Source organism: Cannabis sativa, chromosome 1 (genome assembly GCF_029168945.1).
Source record: "Cannabis sativa cultivar Pink pepper isolate KNU-18-1 chromosome 1, ASM2916894v1, whole genome shotgun sequence".
NCBI classification, from domain to species: Eukaryota; Viridiplantae; Streptophyta; class Magnoliopsida; order Rosales; family Cannabaceae; genus Cannabis; species Cannabis sativa.
Window position 1 is genome coordinate 40,524,643 of NC_083601.1, and position 22,172 is coordinate 40,546,814.

At 32.6% G+C, this 22,172-nt stretch overlaps 2 protein-coding genes across 2 annotated transcripts; both read left to right on the top strand.

The window, feature by feature from the left end:
* The first annotated feature begins 1,053 nt into the window (after positions 1 to 1,053).
* Positions 1,054 to 10,069, top strand: LOC115707524 (ABC transporter G family member 29). The gene is made up of 23 exons (XM_030635527.2): positions 1,054 to 1,316; positions 1,486 to 1,895; positions 2,467 to 2,676; positions 2,885 to 2,969; positions 3,058 to 3,217; positions 3,311 to 3,387; positions 3,503 to 3,556; positions 3,942 to 4,032; positions 4,871 to 5,172; positions 5,274 to 5,878; positions 5,988 to 6,148; positions 6,236 to 6,345; positions 6,459 to 6,612; positions 6,725 to 6,880; positions 6,966 to 7,141; positions 7,263 to 7,595; positions 7,684 to 7,974; positions 8,148 to 8,231; positions 8,316 to 8,449; positions 8,527 to 8,754; positions 8,862 to 9,033; positions 9,142 to 9,396; positions 9,491 to 10,069. The coding sequence occupies exons 2-23, from the start codon at positions 1,519 to 1,521 to the stop codon at positions 9,761 to 9,763; spliced, it is 4,488 nt and encodes a 1,495-aa protein (XP_030491387.2). The 5' UTR covers positions 1,054 to 1,316; positions 1,486 to 1,518; the 3' UTR covers positions 9,764 to 10,069.
* Positions 10,070 to 11,134: 1,065 nt separating this feature from the next.
* Positions 11,135 to 19,329, top strand: LOC115707525 (ABC transporter G family member 36-like). The gene is made up of 21 exons (XM_061115383.1): positions 11,135 to 11,991; positions 12,118 to 12,327; positions 12,400 to 12,484; positions 12,568 to 12,727; positions 12,835 to 12,911; positions 12,990 to 13,043; positions 13,280 to 13,370; positions 13,792 to 14,093; positions 14,181 to 14,776; positions 14,869 to 15,029; positions 15,133 to 15,242; positions 15,317 to 15,470; positions 15,565 to 15,639; positions 15,728 to 15,828; positions 15,935 to 16,267; positions 16,343 to 16,717; positions 16,796 to 16,929; positions 17,002 to 17,229; positions 17,348 to 17,519; positions 18,405 to 18,659; positions 18,758 to 19,329. The coding sequence occupies exons 1-21, from the start codon at positions 11,678 to 11,680 to the stop codon at positions 19,028 to 19,030; spliced, it is 4,260 nt and encodes a 1,419-aa protein (XP_060971366.1). The 5' UTR covers positions 11,135 to 11,677; the 3' UTR covers positions 19,031 to 19,329.
* Positions 19,330 to 22,172: the final 2,843 nt, after the last annotated feature.

A 22,172-nucleotide genomic window follows, 5' to 3' on the forward strand; every position in this document is an offset into this window, starting at 1 on the left:
ATATTGTTATTTATATATTATAAATCTATTACTTATGATGTTAAATATATATTTTGAAAAATAAAATTAAAAACTTAATAAAAATAGTGCAATTACTTAAAAAAATATAAATAATTATAAATTCCACTTAAATCGTAGTTTCGAACCAAACCAAAACCGTTCTTAATGGTTTGGTTTAAGAAATTTAGTGGTCTGATTTGGTTTCTAATATTCAAGAAACCTTTATACTTGTTTGATCAAATCAATCCGTGAACACCTATAGTCAAATTTATTTATAAATGATGTATATACATATTATTACCATTAAATAAATAGTAAAGTCTTAAATCCTTAGTTTTTTTTTTTTATCAAAAAAGTTTCAACTTAATACTTCCACAATTCTCTTACTTATAGCTCATGTAATAAAAAAATGTATTTCAATAGTATGCCAAAAAAATTATGTAAATTTGAAATTTAATAAATTTTGTGGCAAATTTAAGATAATATTTATTATGATATAAAATTTAAATTATAATAAATACACTATTTTTAATTTATATTTATGTTATTTATACTGTTATATTAATATATTTAACTATAATATTAAATTATAAAGTATTTATATTATTTTTTTTATTTTATTACATATTAAAATAATAATAAAATTATTATTTTATATTTTTTTAATAAAAACACTAATTAGATATTTAATTTTATATCAAAATTTTATAATTGTACAATTTTAAAATTTAATGTAAATGTACCACAAAATTTTATTTGTACATGGGAGATGGTCTTTAACATTTTACTTTGAAGAAAAAGAAAAAGACAAGACATTTTATTCTGCACTTAAACTCAGTATTTCAGTAATGAGAGCGTACCATATATATGGTATGTACTTGGACAATAAATGCGAATGTGAATCAATCACCAAACCCCGGCACGTGATAGTCTCGTGATAAAATATATCTCACCCAACACCACGGGTGACTATACAATTATAAAAATATAATTAGAAAAAGTTGAAGAAGGAGTCATATTTGAATGCTCAAGTAATTATGACCACCTTACACACATATTTTTTTATTCATTGACGTGAAACTTCTTTCGGGATACATTTTCCTATCTCACTCATGTATAAAGCCTCAAAGTTTCCCTCATAACACAATTCCTATCCTACTACTCACCACTTCTCTCTCTTCACCAAACTCAGAAGAGAAAGTGAGAGAGAAAAAAAATACAAGAACTTAAAAATTAAGTTGTTGGAGAAGAAAAAAAACTCACAATTTCATTCTCAACTTAACTACCCTTTTCATCGAAGAAAAAAATCAACTAAGGTATGTGGCTTTTCCATTTCATTAACTCAATCTTGTTTGGTCAATAAGAAAATCTCTCAAGAAACAGAGACCAACCCAAGAAAGACAGAGCATATTATTTCTCTCCCGATTTTACATCTTTCTTTTCAGTTAATTTGATATTGAAATTGATTGGAATTATTTTGTTAAGGGAATTAAAGGTGTTTTAAAAAGATAAAATAGAATGGAGGGTCCAGAGAGAAGAGGGAGTTTGAGTAGAAGCATAAGCCGGAGTATGAGCAGAGCCAATTGGAGCATGGAAGACGTGTTTGCTTCGGGAAACCATTCACGTAGAAATTTCCATATGGATGAAGAAGAAGAGGCACTCAAATGGGCTGCCATTGAAAAGCTTCCCACCTATAATCGCCTGCGGACAAGCATAATGCAATCGTTCGTAGACAATCAAGGTGGCCACGGTAACAACCGTGTTCCCATCCACAGAGAAGTCGATGTTCGAAAGCTTGACTTGAACGACAGGCAGACATTCATTGATAGGATTTTTAAGGTCGCTGAAGAAGATAATGAAAAATTCTTGAGAAAGTTTAGGGACAGAATTGAAAAGTAAGTCCTACTTGCTCTCTCTCTTTCTCCTTTATTTTTATTTTTTAATATTCACGATCATCACACGTTTATTTAAAAAATTAAAGTAAATGATTGAACTTGTCATGAGTATAATTTTCATATATGTAATCAATATATCTATACATAGGGTAGTATAGTTTTGGATGTCTAAATTGGAATCTCAGAACGAAACAAACAAAACCAAGCCATTTTCGTTTTTGTGGTTTGAGTAAACATACATATATAAAAAAAAAATTGGAATTAATTCATTTTGTGGTTTTGTTGATGAAATGCGTGTACAAACTTATGATAAGGGTTTGGTTGAGTTTGTATATTTACAAATATAAAATGATAATAATAATTTAATCTTTGACACTTTCCTTTTCTTATTTGTTTACTTGCAATCATTTCATAATTTTAGACAAACAAAAACATTCAAACAAGGTATTTTATTGCAGTTTAGAGCATAAAAAATTATGCAAATGTAATATTCATTCCTTCAATTACACTTATGTTAATCTTGAAAAGTTGACTAATAAATTAATAATATTTTTTTTAATGATTATTTCAGAGTTGGTGTGAGATTACCAACAGTTGAAGTTAGGTTCGAGCATTTGACAGTTGAAGCGGATTGCTACATAGGCAGCAGAGCTCTTCCGACTCTCCCAAACGCTGCCTTAAATATTGCTGAATCAGCTATTGGTTTACTTGGTATTGGTGTGGCCAAGAGAACAAAGCTTACAATACTTAAAGATGCTTCTGGCATGGTTAAACCATCAAGGTAGGTTTTATCTTTAAAAAAAAGTCAAAACAATAAAGACAAAAAAAAAAAATCAAAATCAAAAGAAGTCACTTTTAGTCTTGCACAAGTAGAGAAAAATTGTTAAATTTACTTAATTGAACTTATTATTACAACAAAATTAGTAATTCACTCACGTAAGTGATTTTGTCAAAGTTTATTAATTTTTCTTCCTCTTCTTTTTATATAGGATGACTCTTCTATTAGGGCCACCTTCATCAGGGAAAACAACCCTGTTGCTGGGTTTAGCTGGAAAGTTGGACCCCACCTTAAAGGTTAGTCATATCATCCATATACTTATATTATAAATCTTAAAATTAAACACATTATTCCAAATAATAATATTAAAATATTGTTCTACAGGTAAAAGGGGAGATCACTTACAATGGCTATAAGCTCAAGGAATTTGTACCACAAAAGACTTCTGCCTACATTAGCCAAAATGATGTTCATGTGGGTGAAATGACTGTCAAAGAAACCTTAGATTTCTCGGCCAGATGCCTTGGAGTTGGGACTCGTTATGGTAATTACTTGGCTTCATTAAGTCGTAATCACATTCTAAGTGGAACACTTCAATTAATTAATTTTTTATTTAACTATTATTATATTGTTGTAGACCTTCTTGCTGAGCTTGCTAGACGTGAAAAGGATCATAAAATTATTCCAGAGGCTGAACTAGACCTTTTCATGAAGGTATAAAACCAAAATTAACTACATTATTAAACTTCTTTTTTAATATTTAACCGAAAACTTAGATTGATTGGTGAAAGCATATTTATATTGATCCCATATTTCTTGTAATTTTCAGGCAACTGCTGTGGAAGGAGTTGAGAACAGTCTCATTACTGATTACACTCTTAGAGTAAGTTCAATTACAAAGGCCTTCTTATTATTTTATTTTTCAAATAAAAACAAAAAACTTTAGTTACCAACTTTTTTAAAACTGGGACAAAGGAGAGGAAGATTACTCCCCAACTTCTATATTTATGACCACAATTTTCTTATCTAGCCTCGCCTACTTTGTTGACTGTTGTATTTTTGCAACGTTTGTTAATTCACGGAGTGGGGCCCAAATCCCATATATATCCACTCTTTATTTCTATCTTTGTTGACTATTGGTGGTCGGTCAACAACCTTGTTGTCGAATTCTATATTATTTACACACTTAAAAAGAAAAAAAAAATATTTATCGAAGCAATTTTTTTTGGGATCATTGATGGCTGATATGATGTTGACACGTGGAACAGATTTTAGGACTTGATGTTTGCAAAGACACTATTGTTGGTGATGATATGCAGCGTGGTATATCTGGTGGCCAAAAGAAACGAGTGACAACAGGTTAATATCCCTAACTTTTTCATTTTCAATACGAAAACATTTGTATGAAATATCTCTTATATATATATGCAGGCCTTATCTACCTAAATTTGACTTATTCTCTTGTGAGGGCTTAAAAAGTTACTCGCTCTTTGTACTTAATTATTACTAGGTCTTTAAGATGTCTTACGTATTTCTCTCCAAAAAAAAACAAAAACAAAACCAAAAAATGTCTTACGTATTCAAACGCGGCTTGGTTACGTTGATAGATCATAATAGATATTAGATAATCACCCACTTTCTGTAAGAAAAGATAAATAAAAAGTTGTCCATTTTTCAAAAATAATAATGATTTATATTTCGCATTCCCAACAACCAACTCAGTTGCTTTAAATTAAGTCTTCCATTCAAATTTAGTACAACACACTACTATGACAATTGTTAAAATAAAGCATATAAAAACAAGGAGAAATGCTAAAATACACCGCTAACCATATTTTTATGTGTCAATATTGTTATTAGTTTAATTTAATATTGAATCTCATATAGTTTAATATAATAACTTTTAGAGAATATTGCTAACCAATCGTAAAGCGACATGTTTTAAGAGTGCTAGGCACTACTGGTACCCAATAACAATGCTCAAAAACAATATCTACAAATAAAAGGAGAATTTTTTTTTCAATTTTAAATACATTGCTTTAAATGGTGAGTTTGACAAATTCAGATTGAACTTAATTTTCACCGGAATGATTCTAAACTCTAGTTGGTGTGTGGGTGCTGCTGAGCTGACTCCAACAAAAATAAATATTTTTAACTATTTGATTTATTAAATGAGGCTTGCATTAACAATGTACAGGAGAAATGATAGTGGGGCCTACAAAAACACTATTCATGGATGAGATATCAACGGGTCTAGACAGCTCCACCACATTCCAAATAGTCAAGTGTCTTCAACAGATCGTACACCTCACCGAAGCTACCGTGTTGATGTCCTTACTCCAGCCCGCCCCAGAGACCTTTGATCTTTTTGATGACATCATTCTTTTGTCAGAGGGCCAGATAGTCTACCAGGGCCCACGAGAACACATTTTGGACTTCTTTGCCAGCTGTGGCTTCCGCTGTCCAGAAAGGAAAGGAACAGCTGATTTCTTACAAGAGGTAAGGCCCAATTCCAACCCAACCAGGCCCAGGCCCGTTTTCTATTGTTGGGCTTAATTTGGGAAAATGGGCTAACTTTCTTCTCTTTTCTTCCGTTGTAGGTGACGTCGAAGAAAGACCAAGAGCAATACTGGTCAGAGCGAAACAAGGCGTACCGGTACATACCGGTTTCTGAGTTCGCCAGCAGGTTCAAACGGTTCCACGTGGGCATGAGGCTGGAGAACGAGCTCTCTGTCCCGTTCGACAAGGAACGAGGTCACAAAGCAGCCTTGGTATTCGAAAAGTACTCAGTCTCCAAAATGGAGCTTCTGAAAGCTTGTTTCGACAAGGAATGGCTGCTCATAAAGAGAAACTCTTTCGTTTATGTCTTCAAATCTGTTCAAATGGTCATTGTTGCGTTCATTGCCGCCACAGTGTTCTTGAAACCCACAATGAAGATCAGAAATGGAAGAGAAGACGATGGAGCTGTATTCATTGGTGCTCTGTTATTTTCCATGATACATAACATGTTTAATGGCTTCTCTGAGCTCTCAATGACCATTGTTAGACTCCCTGTGTTTTACAAGCAAAGAGACCTTCTTTTCCACCCTGCATGGACTTTCACTCTTCCCACAGCCGTCCTTAAAATACCCATTTCAGTATTCGAATCCTTGGTTTGGATAATCATGACTTATTACTCTATTGGGTTCGCTCCTGAAGCTAGCAGGTATTAACCCTCACTCGTTTTTGTATATATATAATAATAATGCATACACAAAGGAGACTATATTTTATGTTCTGGTACATAAAACGCAATTGGGTTTTCGTTTTTGCAGGTTTTTCAAGCAACTATTGCTGATATTTGCCACGCAACAAATGGCTGCTGGGCTATTTAGGCTTATTGCTGGAGTTTGCAGAACTATGATAATAGCCAACACTGGTGGGGCACTTGGTTTGCTTCTTATTTTCATGCTTGGAGGCTTCATTGTTCCTAAAGGTTAGTTTTATTGTCCCATCTAAGCAAATAAAACTCTCTGTTTTTAAAAATTGTTCAGTGGCTTATGAGAACTTATTAATTTAACAGATGAAATTCCAAAATGGTGGGTCTGGGGTTACTGGGTTTCGCCTATAACTTATGGTTACAATGCCATTACCGTGAATGAAATGCTTGCTCCAAGGTGGATGAACAAACTGGTATGTTTCAAACATGGAATTGTTGGTTCTTTTTTTTCCTTGTTTTATTTACTTTTTTCCCTTTCTCTCTTTTACCATTTCTAAAAAGATACAACATATTATTTCCAATGCAGGCTGCAGACAATTCTACTGCACTGGGGTTGAAAGTACTTCAGAATTTTAATGTCTTCCCCGATAAAAACTGGTTTTGGATCGGCACTGGAGCTCTTGCGGGGTTCGCAATTCTGTTCAACATCCTATTCACGTTCTCTCTTATGTATCTAAGTCGTAAGTTTCAACTCTTTGTCAAATGTTTGGTATCAAACTAAGTAATACTTTTTTATGTATTGTGTTTCTTTGTGTTGAGAATAGTTTTTCATGTTTTGTTTTCTAATATCAGCACTTAACAAGCCACAAGCCATAATATCTGAGGAAACCGCTCAAGAAATGGAAGGAGACCAAGAAGAATCGAAGGAAGAGCCAAGACTTCGAAGACCCAAGTCTAACAAGGAGTCAATGAATAGATCACTGTCAACTGCAGATGGAAATAACACAAGTAAGGAAAAAACTTACAAAAAGATTCAATATTTCGTATGCTACATTTATGTAGTATTCTAAAGTGGCTTTACAAAATATTTTAGGAGAAATGGCTATCCGGCGAATGGCCAGTCGATCTAATCCCAATGGACTAAGCAGAAATGGTGATTCTAACCTTGAAGAGGCTAATGGAGTTGCCCCCAAAAGAGGAATGGTGCTGCCATTCACTCCTCTTGCAATGTCATTTGACTGTGTGAACTACTTTGTAGACATGCCCCCAGTAAGAATCCTTTTCCTAATTATCCTTTTTTGTGCTTATCACTCGAGCATTGCAGCTGTCCTAATTAAGCACCTCAATATTAGCTTATCTTGTTTAATCATTTGAATGGTTTTAACAACAGGAAATGAGGGAACAAGGAGTAACAGAGGACAGGTTACAGCTCCTTCGTGAAGTAACAGGTGCATTTAGGCCTGGCGTACTGACTGCACTAATGGGAGTCAGTGGAGCTGGAAAGACAACTTTGATGGATGTTTTAGCAGGAAGAAAGACAGGTGGTTACATTGAAGGTGATATTAGAATTTCCGGGTTCCCCAAGAAACAAGAAACCTTTGCAAGAATTTCTGGTTATTGTGAACAAAATGACATCCACTCACCACAAGTCACAATTAAAGAATCCTTGATTTACTCTGCATTCCTCAGACTCCCTAAGGAAGTCAGCAAGGAAGAAAAGATGGTAAGTATCTGTTTGTTTTCCTTTTCTGCACCAAACAAAGAAAAAAATTGAGATTTGATACTAAAAGTGCCAATTTTTCCTTTTGTAGATTTTTGTGGACGAAGTGATGGAATTAGTAGAGCTAGATAATCTAAAGGATGCCATAGTGGGACTTCCCGGAATCACAGGATTGTCAACTGAACAGAGAAAGAGATTGACTATTGCAGTGGAGCTTGTTGCTAATCCTTCAATCATTTTTATGGATGAACCAACATCAGGTCTCGATGCAAGAGCAGCTGCTATTGTTATGAGGGCTGTTAGAAACACTGTTGACACTGGAAGAACAGTTGTCTGCACAATTCATCAGCCCAGCATTGATATCTTTGAAGCCTTTGATGAGGTAATAACCCCTCTCACTCTCTCCCTCTCCCTCTCGCTCTCCCTCTCCCTCTCCCTCTCCCTCTCTCTCTCTCTCTCTCTCTCTCTCTCTCTCTCTCTCTCTCTCTCTCTCTCTCTCTCTCTCTCTCTCTCATATTACTCGACTTACTGAGTTCTATTGTGCACCTGTACCAGCTACTATTGATGAAGAGAGGAGGACAAGTGATATATTATGGACCCTTGGGTCGCAATTCCCACAAGATCATTGAGTACTTTGAGGTAATTGCTACTTTCATCCAAATATAATTTTCTTCCACCCCTTTCTTTTTTATGTGTTTTCTAATACAAATTTTCTTTTTGCAGGAAATTCCCGGAGTGCAAAAGATCACACCCAAGTACAACCCGGCAACATGGATGTTGGAAGTGAGCTCAATTGCAGCTGAAGTCCGCCTTAAGATGGACTTTGCAGAGTACTACAAAACTTCAGCCTTGCACCAGTAAGTTCCTAAACAAATACTAATTGCATCAAATTTATTTTTAAAGGTTTTGAACTGACATGTAAGCTTATGTGCAGACGTAATAAGTCCTTGGTAAAGGAATTAAGCACGCCACCACCGGGTGCCAAAGATCTCTATTTTGCTACTGAGTACTCTCAATCATCATGGGGACAATTCAAATCCTGCCTTTGGAAGCAGTGGTGGACATATTGGAGAAGTCCTGATTATAACCTTGTTAGATACTTTTTCACCTTGGCTTGTGCTCTCATGCTTGGAACCATTTTCTGGAAGGTTGGAACTAAAAGGTTTGTCCTCTTCCCGAAATTTCTCAATTTCTATATGTGGTGGATACCAAAATAAAAAAAAAAAATTGCTTACATGTTAATTTTATACATTTTTATGATATGATCAGGGAGAGCTCGACTGATCTGATGATGATTATTGGTGCTATGTATGCTTCCGTTCTGTTTGTGGGAATTAACAATTGTTCAACTGTACAACCTATAGTAGCCGTTGAAAGAACTGTATTCTATCGTGAAAGGGCTGCTGGAATGTACTCTGCATTACCTTATGCTCTTGCACAGGTGAGTTTACCATATAATGTTATGTTCTTTCACAAATTGATCAAATCAAAACATATAAATTTATCTATTTGTCTCTAAACAATACAATGGCTTTGATTGATGTTGCAGATGTTAGCTGAAATACCATATGTACTTATTCAAACGACTTACTACACTCTGATAGTGTATGCCATGGTGAGCTTTGAATGGACAGCAGCTAAATTCTTCTGGTTCTTCTTCGTCAATTTCTTCTCCTTCCTATATTTCACCTACTACGGCATGATGACCGTTTCCATCACTCCAAATCACCAAGTAGCCGCCATCTTCGCTGCTGCTTTCTATGCTCTCTTCAACCTCTTCTCTGGTTTCTTCATCCCAAGACCGGTAAGTAATCAAGACAAGACCACCATTTTATTTAGACTGTATATTTATACTGATCTTGTTCTTGGTTATTTATTTATTTTTTATTTGTTTACAGAGAATTCCAAAGTGGTGGATTTGGTATTATTGGATTTGCCCAATGGCATGGACTGTGTACGGATTGATTGTGTCTCAGTATGGTGATGTTGAAGACACGATCATAGTGCCTGGAATGACAACTAAACCCACCATCAAGTGGTACATAGAAGACCATTTTGGGTACAACCCAGATTTTATGGGACCAGTTGCTGCTGTTCTTGTTGGCTTCACAGCCTTCTTCGCTTTCATGTTTGCTTACTGCATCAAGACACTCAATTTCCAAATGAGATAGAAATAGTAACCCAAACATTCTTTATCCATATAATTATTGTAAATATTATATGTAATATATCACATATATACAAGTAGATTGAAAAATCGACATTTCTTGAAAACTTGAATTGTCATTATTCTGGGAAACCAGATGAAGTTTTTCGATCTATGTATATACACATATTTGTTTGTCTTTAGATTATATCATTATAGTGATTGTAGTTAAGAGAGTTTTGAGATTTATATATACTGTACCAAGTGTAGAGTGTAACAATGTAATGCATCTTCTTTTCAATAAAAATATAGTAACAATATTTTTTGCTAAGTCTCTTCAATTGAAACAATTAGTTATGCTGTTTGAGCTTGATATGTTCAGTTCCCCCAAAATGTTCATACCAACTTGTAACGATAAGTTTTCTTGTTAAAAAAGTAAACCAAGATCATTTTTCGTTGGAAATATTGATTGGTGCAATTATTTTAGAACATTAAACCAAATTTATAAGTTTATGCCACTGAACATATATGTCTGTGTTAATTAAAGTATAAATATCTGAATTTATATGTAATTTGCAACTAATAATACTTTTATTAATAATAAAATAAAAAGAATTATCTAGAAAATAAAAATCTGTCTTTTATATTTAATTATTGAGGAATCTACTTGGTTGTTTTATTATTAATAAAAAAAATGCTCTATGTATTTTACATAAAATATTGTCATTTCTTTTTTTTTTTTTTTTTTTGATAAAGAACTTATTACATTGCTTTTTTAATCAACTGATACTTTGCTCATGCATGCAATTAGATCATTTTTTTTGTCTTCTTTTTCTTCTGCCAAGTGGAATTAAGAAATTTCTAGACCATTTGGCAGCTCTCCTAACACAAAAGAGCCAGAGGTCTTAGACAATCTAGACCATTTGGCATGCAATAGAGTCAGCTAGAACTTTACTCCATCTAGCAATAAACTAACAAACAATATTGAAAATCTCTTGACATTTCAGTAATTAAGCTAACAAATTAAACAAGTCTATGATGATTTGGCAATCAGACCATATGCACTCTGTGCTCCAATCTTGAGACTTAGCATATTAAAAGGGCTCGTTCCTTCAGAGCCTTAATCACTCTTTTACATTGTGTTTACATATTGGCTGTCTGATTAAGTGGATCATTTTTTTTTAAGTAAAGGCATACTACGCTATTTGTAGTAGTTTATTTTTTCTAACAAATTGTTAACATTATATTGAAATTATTATTTATTATTTACTTTCGGTAAGATATCATAAATTACGTCACTTAATAATCTTATTCAATAATTATAGATTTGAGTTACATTTTATTTATTTATTTATTTTGTCTTTTTTTTTTAAACCTATAAGACCATATTTATAGTGAAAAAAGTGCGAAAAAAGTGAAGATCTTTAACGAGCTTTTCCTCGTAATGTATGTATACCTATTCTTTGGGATATAATACATTTGAAATCACGATTTCTGTGGAGAAAAATATCGGCACTGATCAGAGGCAGAGCAATACAGCTCGGATAATAGCCATTTTTACCTGTTCGACTAGCTTGCAGATGTTCAACCACTTATACATGCAAAGGCTCTCTCAATTAAAAATAGTTCGACGGTGAAAGTGAATTGATTATTATTGAAGGAAGTAATTAAAATGCATGTCCCGTACGTATTCTTCTCTCATGTACATTAAGTTTATCACTCTACCTCATCATAAACGTCTCAAAATGTTCATAACTAGTTATATCTGTATATGTGTTAAAATTAACCTCAAAATGTATAAAACAAATTAATGTATGTATATTATGTGTAAAATCTTACTTATGGATTGGTGTCGACAATATTTATAAGGCATTAAAGAAACACAGAGTTTCAAAGAAAGCAGAGTAAAATCATTTTTGGAAGGAAGAAGAAGATAGATATGGATATTGAGAACTTGTTTCAAAACTCTTCTTCGGGGTCAAGAAGACAAGATAATGAAGACGAAGAAGCTCTAAGATGGGCAGCCATTGAAAAGCTTCCCACCTATAATCGCTTGAGAACAAGTATATTGGCTTCTGTTGTCCAAAACGATAATAATGATCTTCATCATGCGACCAACAACGTAGTCCAGAAAGAAGTTGATGTCCGGAAGCTTAATCCAAACGACAGACAAAAGTTCATGGACACCACTTTCAAGGTCCTCGATGAAGATAATGAGAGATTCTTGAAAAAATTGAGACAACGCATTGAAAGGTACACCATTTTATTAATTACAGGCATTTTTCTAGTTCCAAATAATTATGTCAATAATTAATTAAGATGGGTCCTATTATTGTAGTTGTTGTAATATTTATCATTGCAGTACTCTGCATGGCGCAGGGTTCAAATTCAAATTCCAAAGGTTGAAGTACGATTCGAACAATTAAGAATAGAAGCAAATTGTTATGTTGGCCATAGAGCCCTTCCCACTCTTCTAAATGCTTCAAGAAATATTGCTGAATCAGCTCTTGGTTTGTGTGGCATCACATTGGCTAAGACAACAAACCTTACAATACTCAGAAATGTTTCTGGGATCATAAAGCCATCCAGGTAAAAAATTAACCTGATCAAAAATTAATTAATATAATCTAAGGGTGTATTACTAATCACCATATGTTGCAGAATGACCCTTTTGTTAGGTCCTCCATCATCAGGGAAGACCACCCTTTTGTTGGCTCTAGCAGGAAAGTTAGACTCAAATCTTCAAGTGAGTTTAATTATTTGAGTACTATCAACTCTTTTAAAATTCAAGAATTAATAATTGAACAAATTCTTGTTAATAATTGTTAGGTTCAAGGACAAGTGAGTTACAATGGTTATAGGGTTGATGAGTTTGTGGCTAGGAAAACTTCGGCATACATTAGCCAAAATGATGTTCATCTAGGAGATCTAACTGTCAAAGAAACTCTTGATTACTCAGCAAGATTCCAAGGAATCGGTCATCGCTTTGGTATGATACTCAATTACTTCAGTCGTACAAGTTATATATGTTTCAGTTGGCTAAAAACGATAAAAAACAAAGTAACAAACTCTTAACGTATCATATTTTAATTGTAGATTTGTTAAGTGAGCTTACTAGGAAAGAGAAAAATACTGGACTCTTGCCAGATGCAGAAGTAGATCTTTTCATGAAGGTAACTATTTTTTTCCAAACCAAGAACAAGACCGTATATATTTATTTGTTACTAAATAAAAATACAATTATGTTGCAGGCAACAGCAGTAGAGGGAGCCAAGAGCAGTCTAAAAACTGATTACATTCTCAAGGTAATAAATGCTAATTAAGTAGAAACTTAAGACATATAGCTAGAAGATTATTATGTCCTGAGGAGTGTTGATTGCAATTTAATTCTTTTTGAATAATTTATCAAGCTAAAAACAAGTTTTTCTTTGGCCATATATTTTATGAGTTGGAATAAAAGGTTGACTGTAACAATCTCACTCCGCTAATTTTTTTGGTATAATATATACACTAATAATATATTTATTGGCATGAACTATAGCTGTTGGGACTCGATATATGCAAGGACACATTGGTTGGGGATGAAATGAAGAGAGGGATTTCGGGTGGACAAAGGAAACGAGTTACAACAGGTTACTTGTCCTAATTTTTTAGTACGTTAAAAATTCTTTCAAATTATTAAGATTGCTAGAATATTTGTTTAATTTTATTCAATTTTGTTAATGTGACGATTGTTCTTGTACCAAATTGTACCTCCGAACTTTGATATGTAACAAATCGTACTTCTTGAATTTTGACGTGTACTAAATCGTACCTCTTGAATTTTGACGTGTACTAAATCGTGTCTCTTGACAACAACCTTCCGTTGGTAAGATTGGACGGAAGTCGTTGAATCTAACAATTTAAATAATTCTGAAGAATTTTTAATGTTTTAAACAGTTCAAGTGGAGCAATTTTGTATATGTCAAATTTCTCGTATAATATTGTAGTTTTAAATAAAGTTTACTCAAAATAAAACCATTGGCATTTGGTATTATGTTGAAAAAAAAACAGGGGAGATGATTGTTGGACCTTCAAGAACTCTGTTCATGGATGAGATCTCAACTGGTTTAGATAGCTCCACAACATTTCAAATTGTCAAGTGTTTGAACCAGATTGTCCACCTCACTGAGGCCACCATTTTAATGTCCCTCTTGCAGCCTGATCCTGAGACGTTTGATCTTTTCGACGACATCATTCTCTTGTCTGAGGGTCAGATCGTCTATCAAGGCCCTAGAGACCACGTTCTCGAGTTCTTTGAGAGTTGTGGATTCAAATGCCCTGAAAGAAAAGGCACTGCCGATTACCTTCAAGAGGTAAACTATAACACGTGAGAATGGTCAAAAATTCAAAAGAATCAAACCCCATTAAGCTGAAACTAACTCTTTCATCATGTATAACAGGTTACATCAAGGAAAGATCAAGAGCAATATTGGTCACAAATGGACAAGCCTTATAGATACATATCAGTGACAGAATTCGCAAACAGATTTAAGGCATTCCATGTTGGTCTTCAGCTTGAGAATGAGTTGTTAGTCCCCTACAATAAGTCACAGAGCCATAAAGCTGCACTAGCATTCTCAAAATATTCAATTTCCAAAATGCAGCTTCTCAAGGTCTCCATGGACAGGGAGTGGCTCTTAATCAAGCGAACTATGCCTGTTTACATCTTCAAAACTGTTCAAATCATCATTGTTGCCATCATTGCCTCGACAGTGTTCTTAAAGTCTACACTACATATTTCATACGAAGACGGCTCCCTATACATCGGGGCAATCATATTCGCCATGATAGTCAACATGTTCAATGGTTTTGCTGAGTTATCCATGGCCATCATGAGACTGCCTGTGTTTTACAAGCAGAGGGATCTCCTTTTCTATCCTGCTTGGGCCTTCACCATACCGAATTTCCTGCTTCGAGTTCCTATCTCAATATTTGAGTCTTTGGCTTGGACAGCAGTGACATATTACACCATAGGCTACGCACCAGAAGCAAGCAGGTAAGCATTGATTATGTTTCATGTGTTATAGGCCTTAAATGAATAATGATAACTATGATTATGTTTTATCAAGATTGTCTTTATTTTTTCAGGTTTGCCAAGCAGCTATTGGTAATTTTTCTGATACAGCAAATGGCTGCTGGGCTATTTAGGCTTATGGCTGGATTGTGCAGAACCATGATTGTTGCTCACACTGGGGGTGCACTTTCTCTGCTAATATTGTTTTTACTTGGGGGTTTCATTCTTCCAAAAGGTTAGTCTTTTGAGGAAATTGATCAGTACCCAGTATGCATATTTGTGCTAATGAGAACCTACTTTAGGCTCTTGTAATAGTAGTTTTTCTTGTAATGGAACAGGACGAATTCCTGTATGGTGGTCATGGGGACACTGGCTTTCACCTCTTTCTTACGGTTTCAAAGCCTTAACTATCAATGAGATGCTTTCTCCAAGATGGATGCATAAACTGGTAAATAATTTTTTCTAAAAATAATAATAGATTTTGAGATAAAGGTAGCTGAAATTTAAGGTTAAAAAATGCAGGCACCAGGGAACATTACAAAGTTGGGTGTAGAAGTACTAGAGAATTTTGATGTCCCTCATGAACAATATTGGTATTGGATTGGTGTTGCTGCTCTTTTGGGGTTCACTATTCTCTTTAATGTTTTGTTTACCTTTTCACTTATGTACCTAAATGGTAAGACTTAAAACCAATTTTTCTTTTTCTTTCTTTTTCTCTCTTACATAAATTTGAGCATGTTTTACTAATTTTCATCTTTTTATGGTAATAGCTTTTGGGAAACCACAGGCAATCATATCCGAAGATGATACCAATAAGGAAGCTAACCAAGTGAAGTCTCAAATGAGTAAGAAAAAAATACTATAAACCTTTAGGGAAAAAATTATGAACTTAAAATGAAGTGAATAAATTATTGTCATATGATAATCTTTCAGAAGAAATGCAACTCCTAGATGGGAAAAGAGGAATGGTTCTTCCATTTAAACCATTATCAATGTCATTTGACAGCATAAACTACTATGTGGATATGCCCCCAGTAAGACTCTAGTCTCATCAATACATTACTATCATTTTCTACTCGTTGTTTGACAACAACTTTAGGAGATGAGAAGTAATATACATGAATTTTCTTTTCATTATAGGAAATGAAGGAACATGGTGTGACAGAGAACAAGCTACAGTTGTTGAGAGAAGTCACTGGAACATTTAGGCCTGGAGTCTTGACTGCTTTTATGGGAGTTAGTGGAGCAGGGAAGACAACACTCATGGATGTTCTAGCTGGAAGAAAAACTGGAGGATATATTGAAGGAGATATAAGAATCTCAGGCTTTCTTAAGAAACAAGAAACTTTTGCAAGAATTTCTGGTTATTGTGAACAAACTGATATTCATTCCCCACAAGTGACAGTCAAGGAGTCCTTAATTTACTCTGCCTTCCTAAGACTTCCTCAAGAAGTCAATGACAAGCAAAAAATGGTAGAAACTTTGACCATATATTAATAGTAGAGCTTCATACAACATTTTCTCTTAACTGGGATATCTTTTTTTTAGGCGTTTGTGGAAGAAGTGATTGAACTTGTGGAACTTAACAATCTCAAGGATGCCATAGTTGGGCTTCCAGGAATCACTGGTTTGTCCACTGAACAGAGGAAGAGACTAACAATAGCAGTGGAGCTTGTAGCTAATCCTTCAATCATATTCATGGATGAGCCAACTTCAGGCTTGGATGCTAGAGCAGCCGCCATTGTAATGAGGACAGTGAGAAATACTGTGGACACAGGAAGAACCGTTGTTTGCACCATTCATCAGCCTAGCATTGATATCTTTGAAGCCTTTGATGAGCTTCTACTTATGAAGAGAGGAGGACAAGTCATCTATTCAGGTCCATTAGGCCAGAACTCTCAAAAAGTTGTTGAATATTTTCAAGTGAGTATACACACATTAACTTTCTTAAATTTCTTCTACCCAATTTCATTTCTTACATATATATTTAATCTATTCCAGGAAATTCCAGGACTGATTAAAATTAGAGACAAACAAAATCCAGCAGCCTGGATGCTTGAAGTAAGCTCAGAAGCATCTGAAGTTAGGCTTGGTATTGATTTTGCTGAGCACTTCAAGTCATCATCTTTGTACCAGTAAGTAGTACATAGAAAAATAAATTATGAATCTTGGCACAAAATGTTATGACTAATCAACCAAACTTGCAGGCAAACCAAGAGTCTAGTCAAAAACTTGAGTTGTCCAGGTGAAGGAGCTACAGATCTCCATTTCCCAACTCAGTACTCCCAATCCACATGGGGACAGTTCAAATCTTGCTTATGGAAGCAATGGTGGACTTACTGGAGGAGCCCTAACTATAATTTGGTTCGATACTTTTTCACCTTTGTTGCTGCTCTAGTGCTTGGTTCAATCTTCTGGCAAGTTGGAACCAAAAGGTTAGAACTCAGATTAATTAGAACCTATTTATACATCAAAAGTTTTGGTTTCATTTCATGACAGCTCAAGCATAGTTTTTTTGCTTTTTCATTTTCTTTGGTGAAATTACATAATCAGGGAGGACACGACAGATTTGACCATGATGATTGGAGCCATGTATGTAGCCGTGTTGTTTGTTGGGATCAATAATTGCTCAACTGTGCAACCTGTTGTGGCTATTGAGAGAACAGTTTTCTACCGAGAAAGAGCTGCTGGGATGTACTCAGCTCTCCCCTATGCCCTGGCCCAGGTCAGTGATTACTAACATTAAAGTTGCTATGCAATGGAACAGGAATCGAATGGAAAATTGTGTTTTTCTTTTTGGGGTAAAATTAAAACTGAAACAACTCATGTTTGGTGTAAAAGTTTGGTTAAGTCTAGAGTACACTCTTTTAAGGAGTGTTTCCGTAAACTTTCTATCTATTTCAATATCAAGATAATTTTTTAGTCTAATTTTTTTCATAATTGCGTATGTTATAGTTATTTAAGATCACGTGTAAATTTTCAAAAAATTCTGAATAATTTACAATAACAAAATTAAGAAATACCTATTTTATTGGACGCGCGACTATAGTAACTATTTAAATCTTATTTTTAACATTGTAAATTATTCGAAATTTTTTAAAAATTTACAAGTGATCTTAAATAGTTACAATTTATTAATCATAAAAAAAATTAAACTAAATTTTTTTTCTAAATATCAAAACAGATAAAGAATCTACTAAAACGATCATTTATACCTCCAAAATAAACTTAAGGTTGGACCCTACACAAACATAAATTATGCACTTAAATTATATCATTGGACTGATTTTACAGATTTTATGGATCTTAAGAGAAAAAAAAAAAGTTAATTCGTAGGCCCTCGTGTATAAGAATATATGATATTTTTAAAATTTATAAAAAAAAATAAAAATTATACATATTTTAATAAGAATTTTTTTGGGAGAAGGGGGCTTGACCCGAGGCATAGGCCTGGCTCGTCTTAGCCGAGTGCCGACCCTCTCCTGCCATGATCCCGAACCCCCATAACAAACACTCTTTCAGTGAGAACATCCCTCCCCAATAAAAAAAATGATGTAGCAGGAAAAGTTTATTAATATAACATGTAACTGTAAGCATTTGTTGAATGCAGGTGATTGTTGAGATACCATACATATTTGTTCAAACTACATATTATTCTGTTATAGTGTATGCAATGGTGAGCTTCCAATGGTCACTACCAAAGTTCCTCTGGTTCTTCTTCATCTCTTTCTTCTCCTTTCTCTACTTCACCTACTATGGAATGATGACCGTATCAATCACACCAAATCACGAAGTCGCCGCCATTTTTGCATCAGCATTTTATGCATTCTTCACTTTATTTTCAGGCTTCTTCATTCCCAAATCAGTAAGTCTTTAATTATCATATATATTCATATAAACACGAATAATATGGTTCAATCAAGTTAAAAATTAGACAATAAATGGATTGTTATGAAAATTCAGATGATTCCCAAGTGGTGGAGATGGTATTACTACATTTGCCCCTTGGCATGGACAGTATATGGATTGATTGTGACACAATATGGGGACATAGAAGAGACTATAAAGGTAGCAGGGACCACACCCGACCCGACTGTCAAATGGTATGTTGAAAATCATTTCGGGTATGACCCGAATTTTATGGGGCCCACAGCGGCTATTTTGGTTGCTTTCGGTGCCTTTTTCGCCCTCATGTTTGCGGTATGCATCACCAAGTTGAACTTCCAAAACAGGTAGATAGAACTAATTTGCCTTGCCCCACCATTACCATAGTTTTTTTTGTTTTTTTAGTATCTCATAGGAAAGAAGTGGTGTAATTGGATTTTGTTTCAATAGTATATAACATTCTTTAAAAAAAAATCCGGATATTACAATAATCGCGGGTGGACGAGTTTTAGATTTAAATTAGCTGTTGGCTCAAAAAAAAAAGAAAAACTATTATAATATTGGATATTTTTGAGCTTTTATTTTTGGTATGTAAATGTATATTTTTATCAGAAATTTGTTAAATAAATATTTTTTATGGATCTTATTAACACCGACACAGTCATATTTTAATGTTTAAGAAACTCAGTTATTATTATTATTGACATCTATTTTATAAGGAGCCGGATCCCCTGTCAAAGAATCCTGTCCATTTTCCTGTCCATCTAATAGAAAAATACCACACCAACTAATAAATTAACAGCATTTCAATTCCCCGTTAATTTTATTTAATCGCACATGCCACATCTTTTTACACATTTTTTTTAAACGGCATCGTTTTATACATTCTTCATTAATATATTATCTTTTTTTTTTTTTTATAGAAAGAATGTTTAAATTACTGGGACCCACTGTACATTCTTTATACTGAACTATTTTTTTTTTTTTTACGAACTGTTTATATCATTCTTTTTTCTTTATCTGTACTTAATAATTGTTTAATTTTTTTTTTGTCAATAACAATATAATTATTTACTTTTTTTGTGATAACCATATAATTGCTTACTTTTTCTTAGATAAAACATATAATAACTTTATCTACTCTATTAGATAATTACTTTTTTTTTTAATTATAATATATCGTCATTTATGAAATTAAATACTAAACTAATAGTTTAATATATAATTATTAATATACTCTCAATTATTATTATAATCATTTAGTTTATTGGTAAATAATTTAGTTTCATATACAACTATTAAATTTTAATTTTTTTTAAAGAAATTACTAAAAAAAAAAAATAATTGATTTAAGAAACATATCAAAAAAATTAATAAATTAGCTAAATATACCACCTGGTAAATATTCATAACTATATAATAATCTTACTTAAATTGTCAAATTATTATTATTGTATGAAAAAATTTCAAAATTAGTTTAATATAGTATTTAAAACCTAGTAGCTTAATTAATTTTAAAATTAAAGTTAACTTTGTTTATTATAAGAATATTTTTTGAATATTATTTTTTTTCTTTGATATATATTTTTTTGAAAATAATTTTGTGAACAAAAATAATTATTGTTTTTCTTTTGATGCTTTTTAATCAAATTTTTTATTAAATCAATTATTTTTTATTTTAGTTTTTTATACACTTTTTGAAAACTAATAATCATATATGAAACTAAATAATTTATAACAAACTATATGATTATATTAATAATGATATATTAAACTAATTAAATTTAATTATTTAGTTTCATATACAATTGTTAATATTTTTTGGCTTTATATATAATTGTTAATATTGTACTATATATAATAATTATAATAATAATAATAATAATAATAATAAAAATAAAAGTGATGGTTGTCTTATAGAGTAAGTAAAAAATATAAAGCGATAAAAAAAAAAAGAAATAAATAGAAGTTTGTTTAGAGAAATGTGATAGGTCGCAGTAATACATATTACATTTTAACGTTATGTAAATTGATGTCATGGATGGAGTTAATGGAGTTAACGTGGCTGTCAATTCATTAATTGATGTGGCATTTTTTGATTGGATGGACAGAAAAATTGACAGGAAATTTAGACAGACGATCTTGATCCATTTTATAATGGGGATTTCTTACATTTTTATTGTTGTCAACAAATTGTTATTAATTCTCTCTCTTGGATAGGGAATTCTCTCTCTTTTAATTGGTCAATTATTATTTTATTTCTGTAAAGTTTAATTGGTCAATTAATTTTTCTCAAAAAAAATGGTCAATTATTAATTATATATTTTATTTAAGATGATTTCATACTTTTTGTATTACACATTTAATAAAATTTTAATTAACTCATTATAAATTAAAACTTTTCTTTTTCAAATATCTCATAGAGCACTTTGTTTAATATTTTTTTCTAATTTTAGTTTTAGGAACATAATTATGTCAATTTACAAAAGTAAAATTGTCTTGAAAATTTGACAAAAATTAAGTTAATTTTGTTTTAGCTAATAAGTAAATAGCTTTTTTTGATAATCTATAGTAAATGGCAACAAACCAAAATGATATATTCTTGTTATTTATCATATGTAATACAACTTCAAAAAATAGATAATTATGGTATCTCAATAGTAACTTTTGTGTGGTTTTTCACTCTAAATCCCATTTAACTAAATATATATAATAATAATAATGTAGAGATATGATTTTGGCTCGTGATGTACTTTCACGGAATATATTTCATGGTACATTAGATGGATCTTAGGGTACATTAAATGAGTGTCAGGGTACGTTTCTACTTTTTAACCCTAATTACCCCTAGATCAATCTCAACCGTCAGATCAAATAATTCTTTCATCTGACGGCAGCCGTACATCACGAATTACAATCCGTGAAAGTACAATAATTATATCCCTAATAATGTATATATATTTTTAAATCAAAGTTATGTTGGAATAATAATTAGAAAGTACGTTTAGAAACTAAATCAGGGTAGTACTAGTGATAATGAAAAGAGCAGAAATGTGTCGCTGTATATATTATATATATAAAATATGACACCGGGCTTCGTAATTGCCATGCATCTATATTGATCGCAGTCGAGTACTGCACATTACAGTTCAATAATATATCCATCTTATTACTTATAATAGAATATCATATCATATAATTATAATATATATATAAATATATGAAGTCGATTTTTGTGTTCAATTGAATGTTTTTGTCTGCTGTATCCCGTGTCATCTCTATTAATTTTTTTTATTCGCACATTTATATATATATATCTTTTAACACATGTTAAAAATACAATATATAAATCGTTTCATTTCGACACATGTATAAACATATATTATATATGTACATATATATACTTTGTCACAAGATCGATCGAGCTGGAAAAACATTTTCATATGAATTCATCAGATTCGAGCAGTGAATCCGTCCATCTATTTTTTTTTTT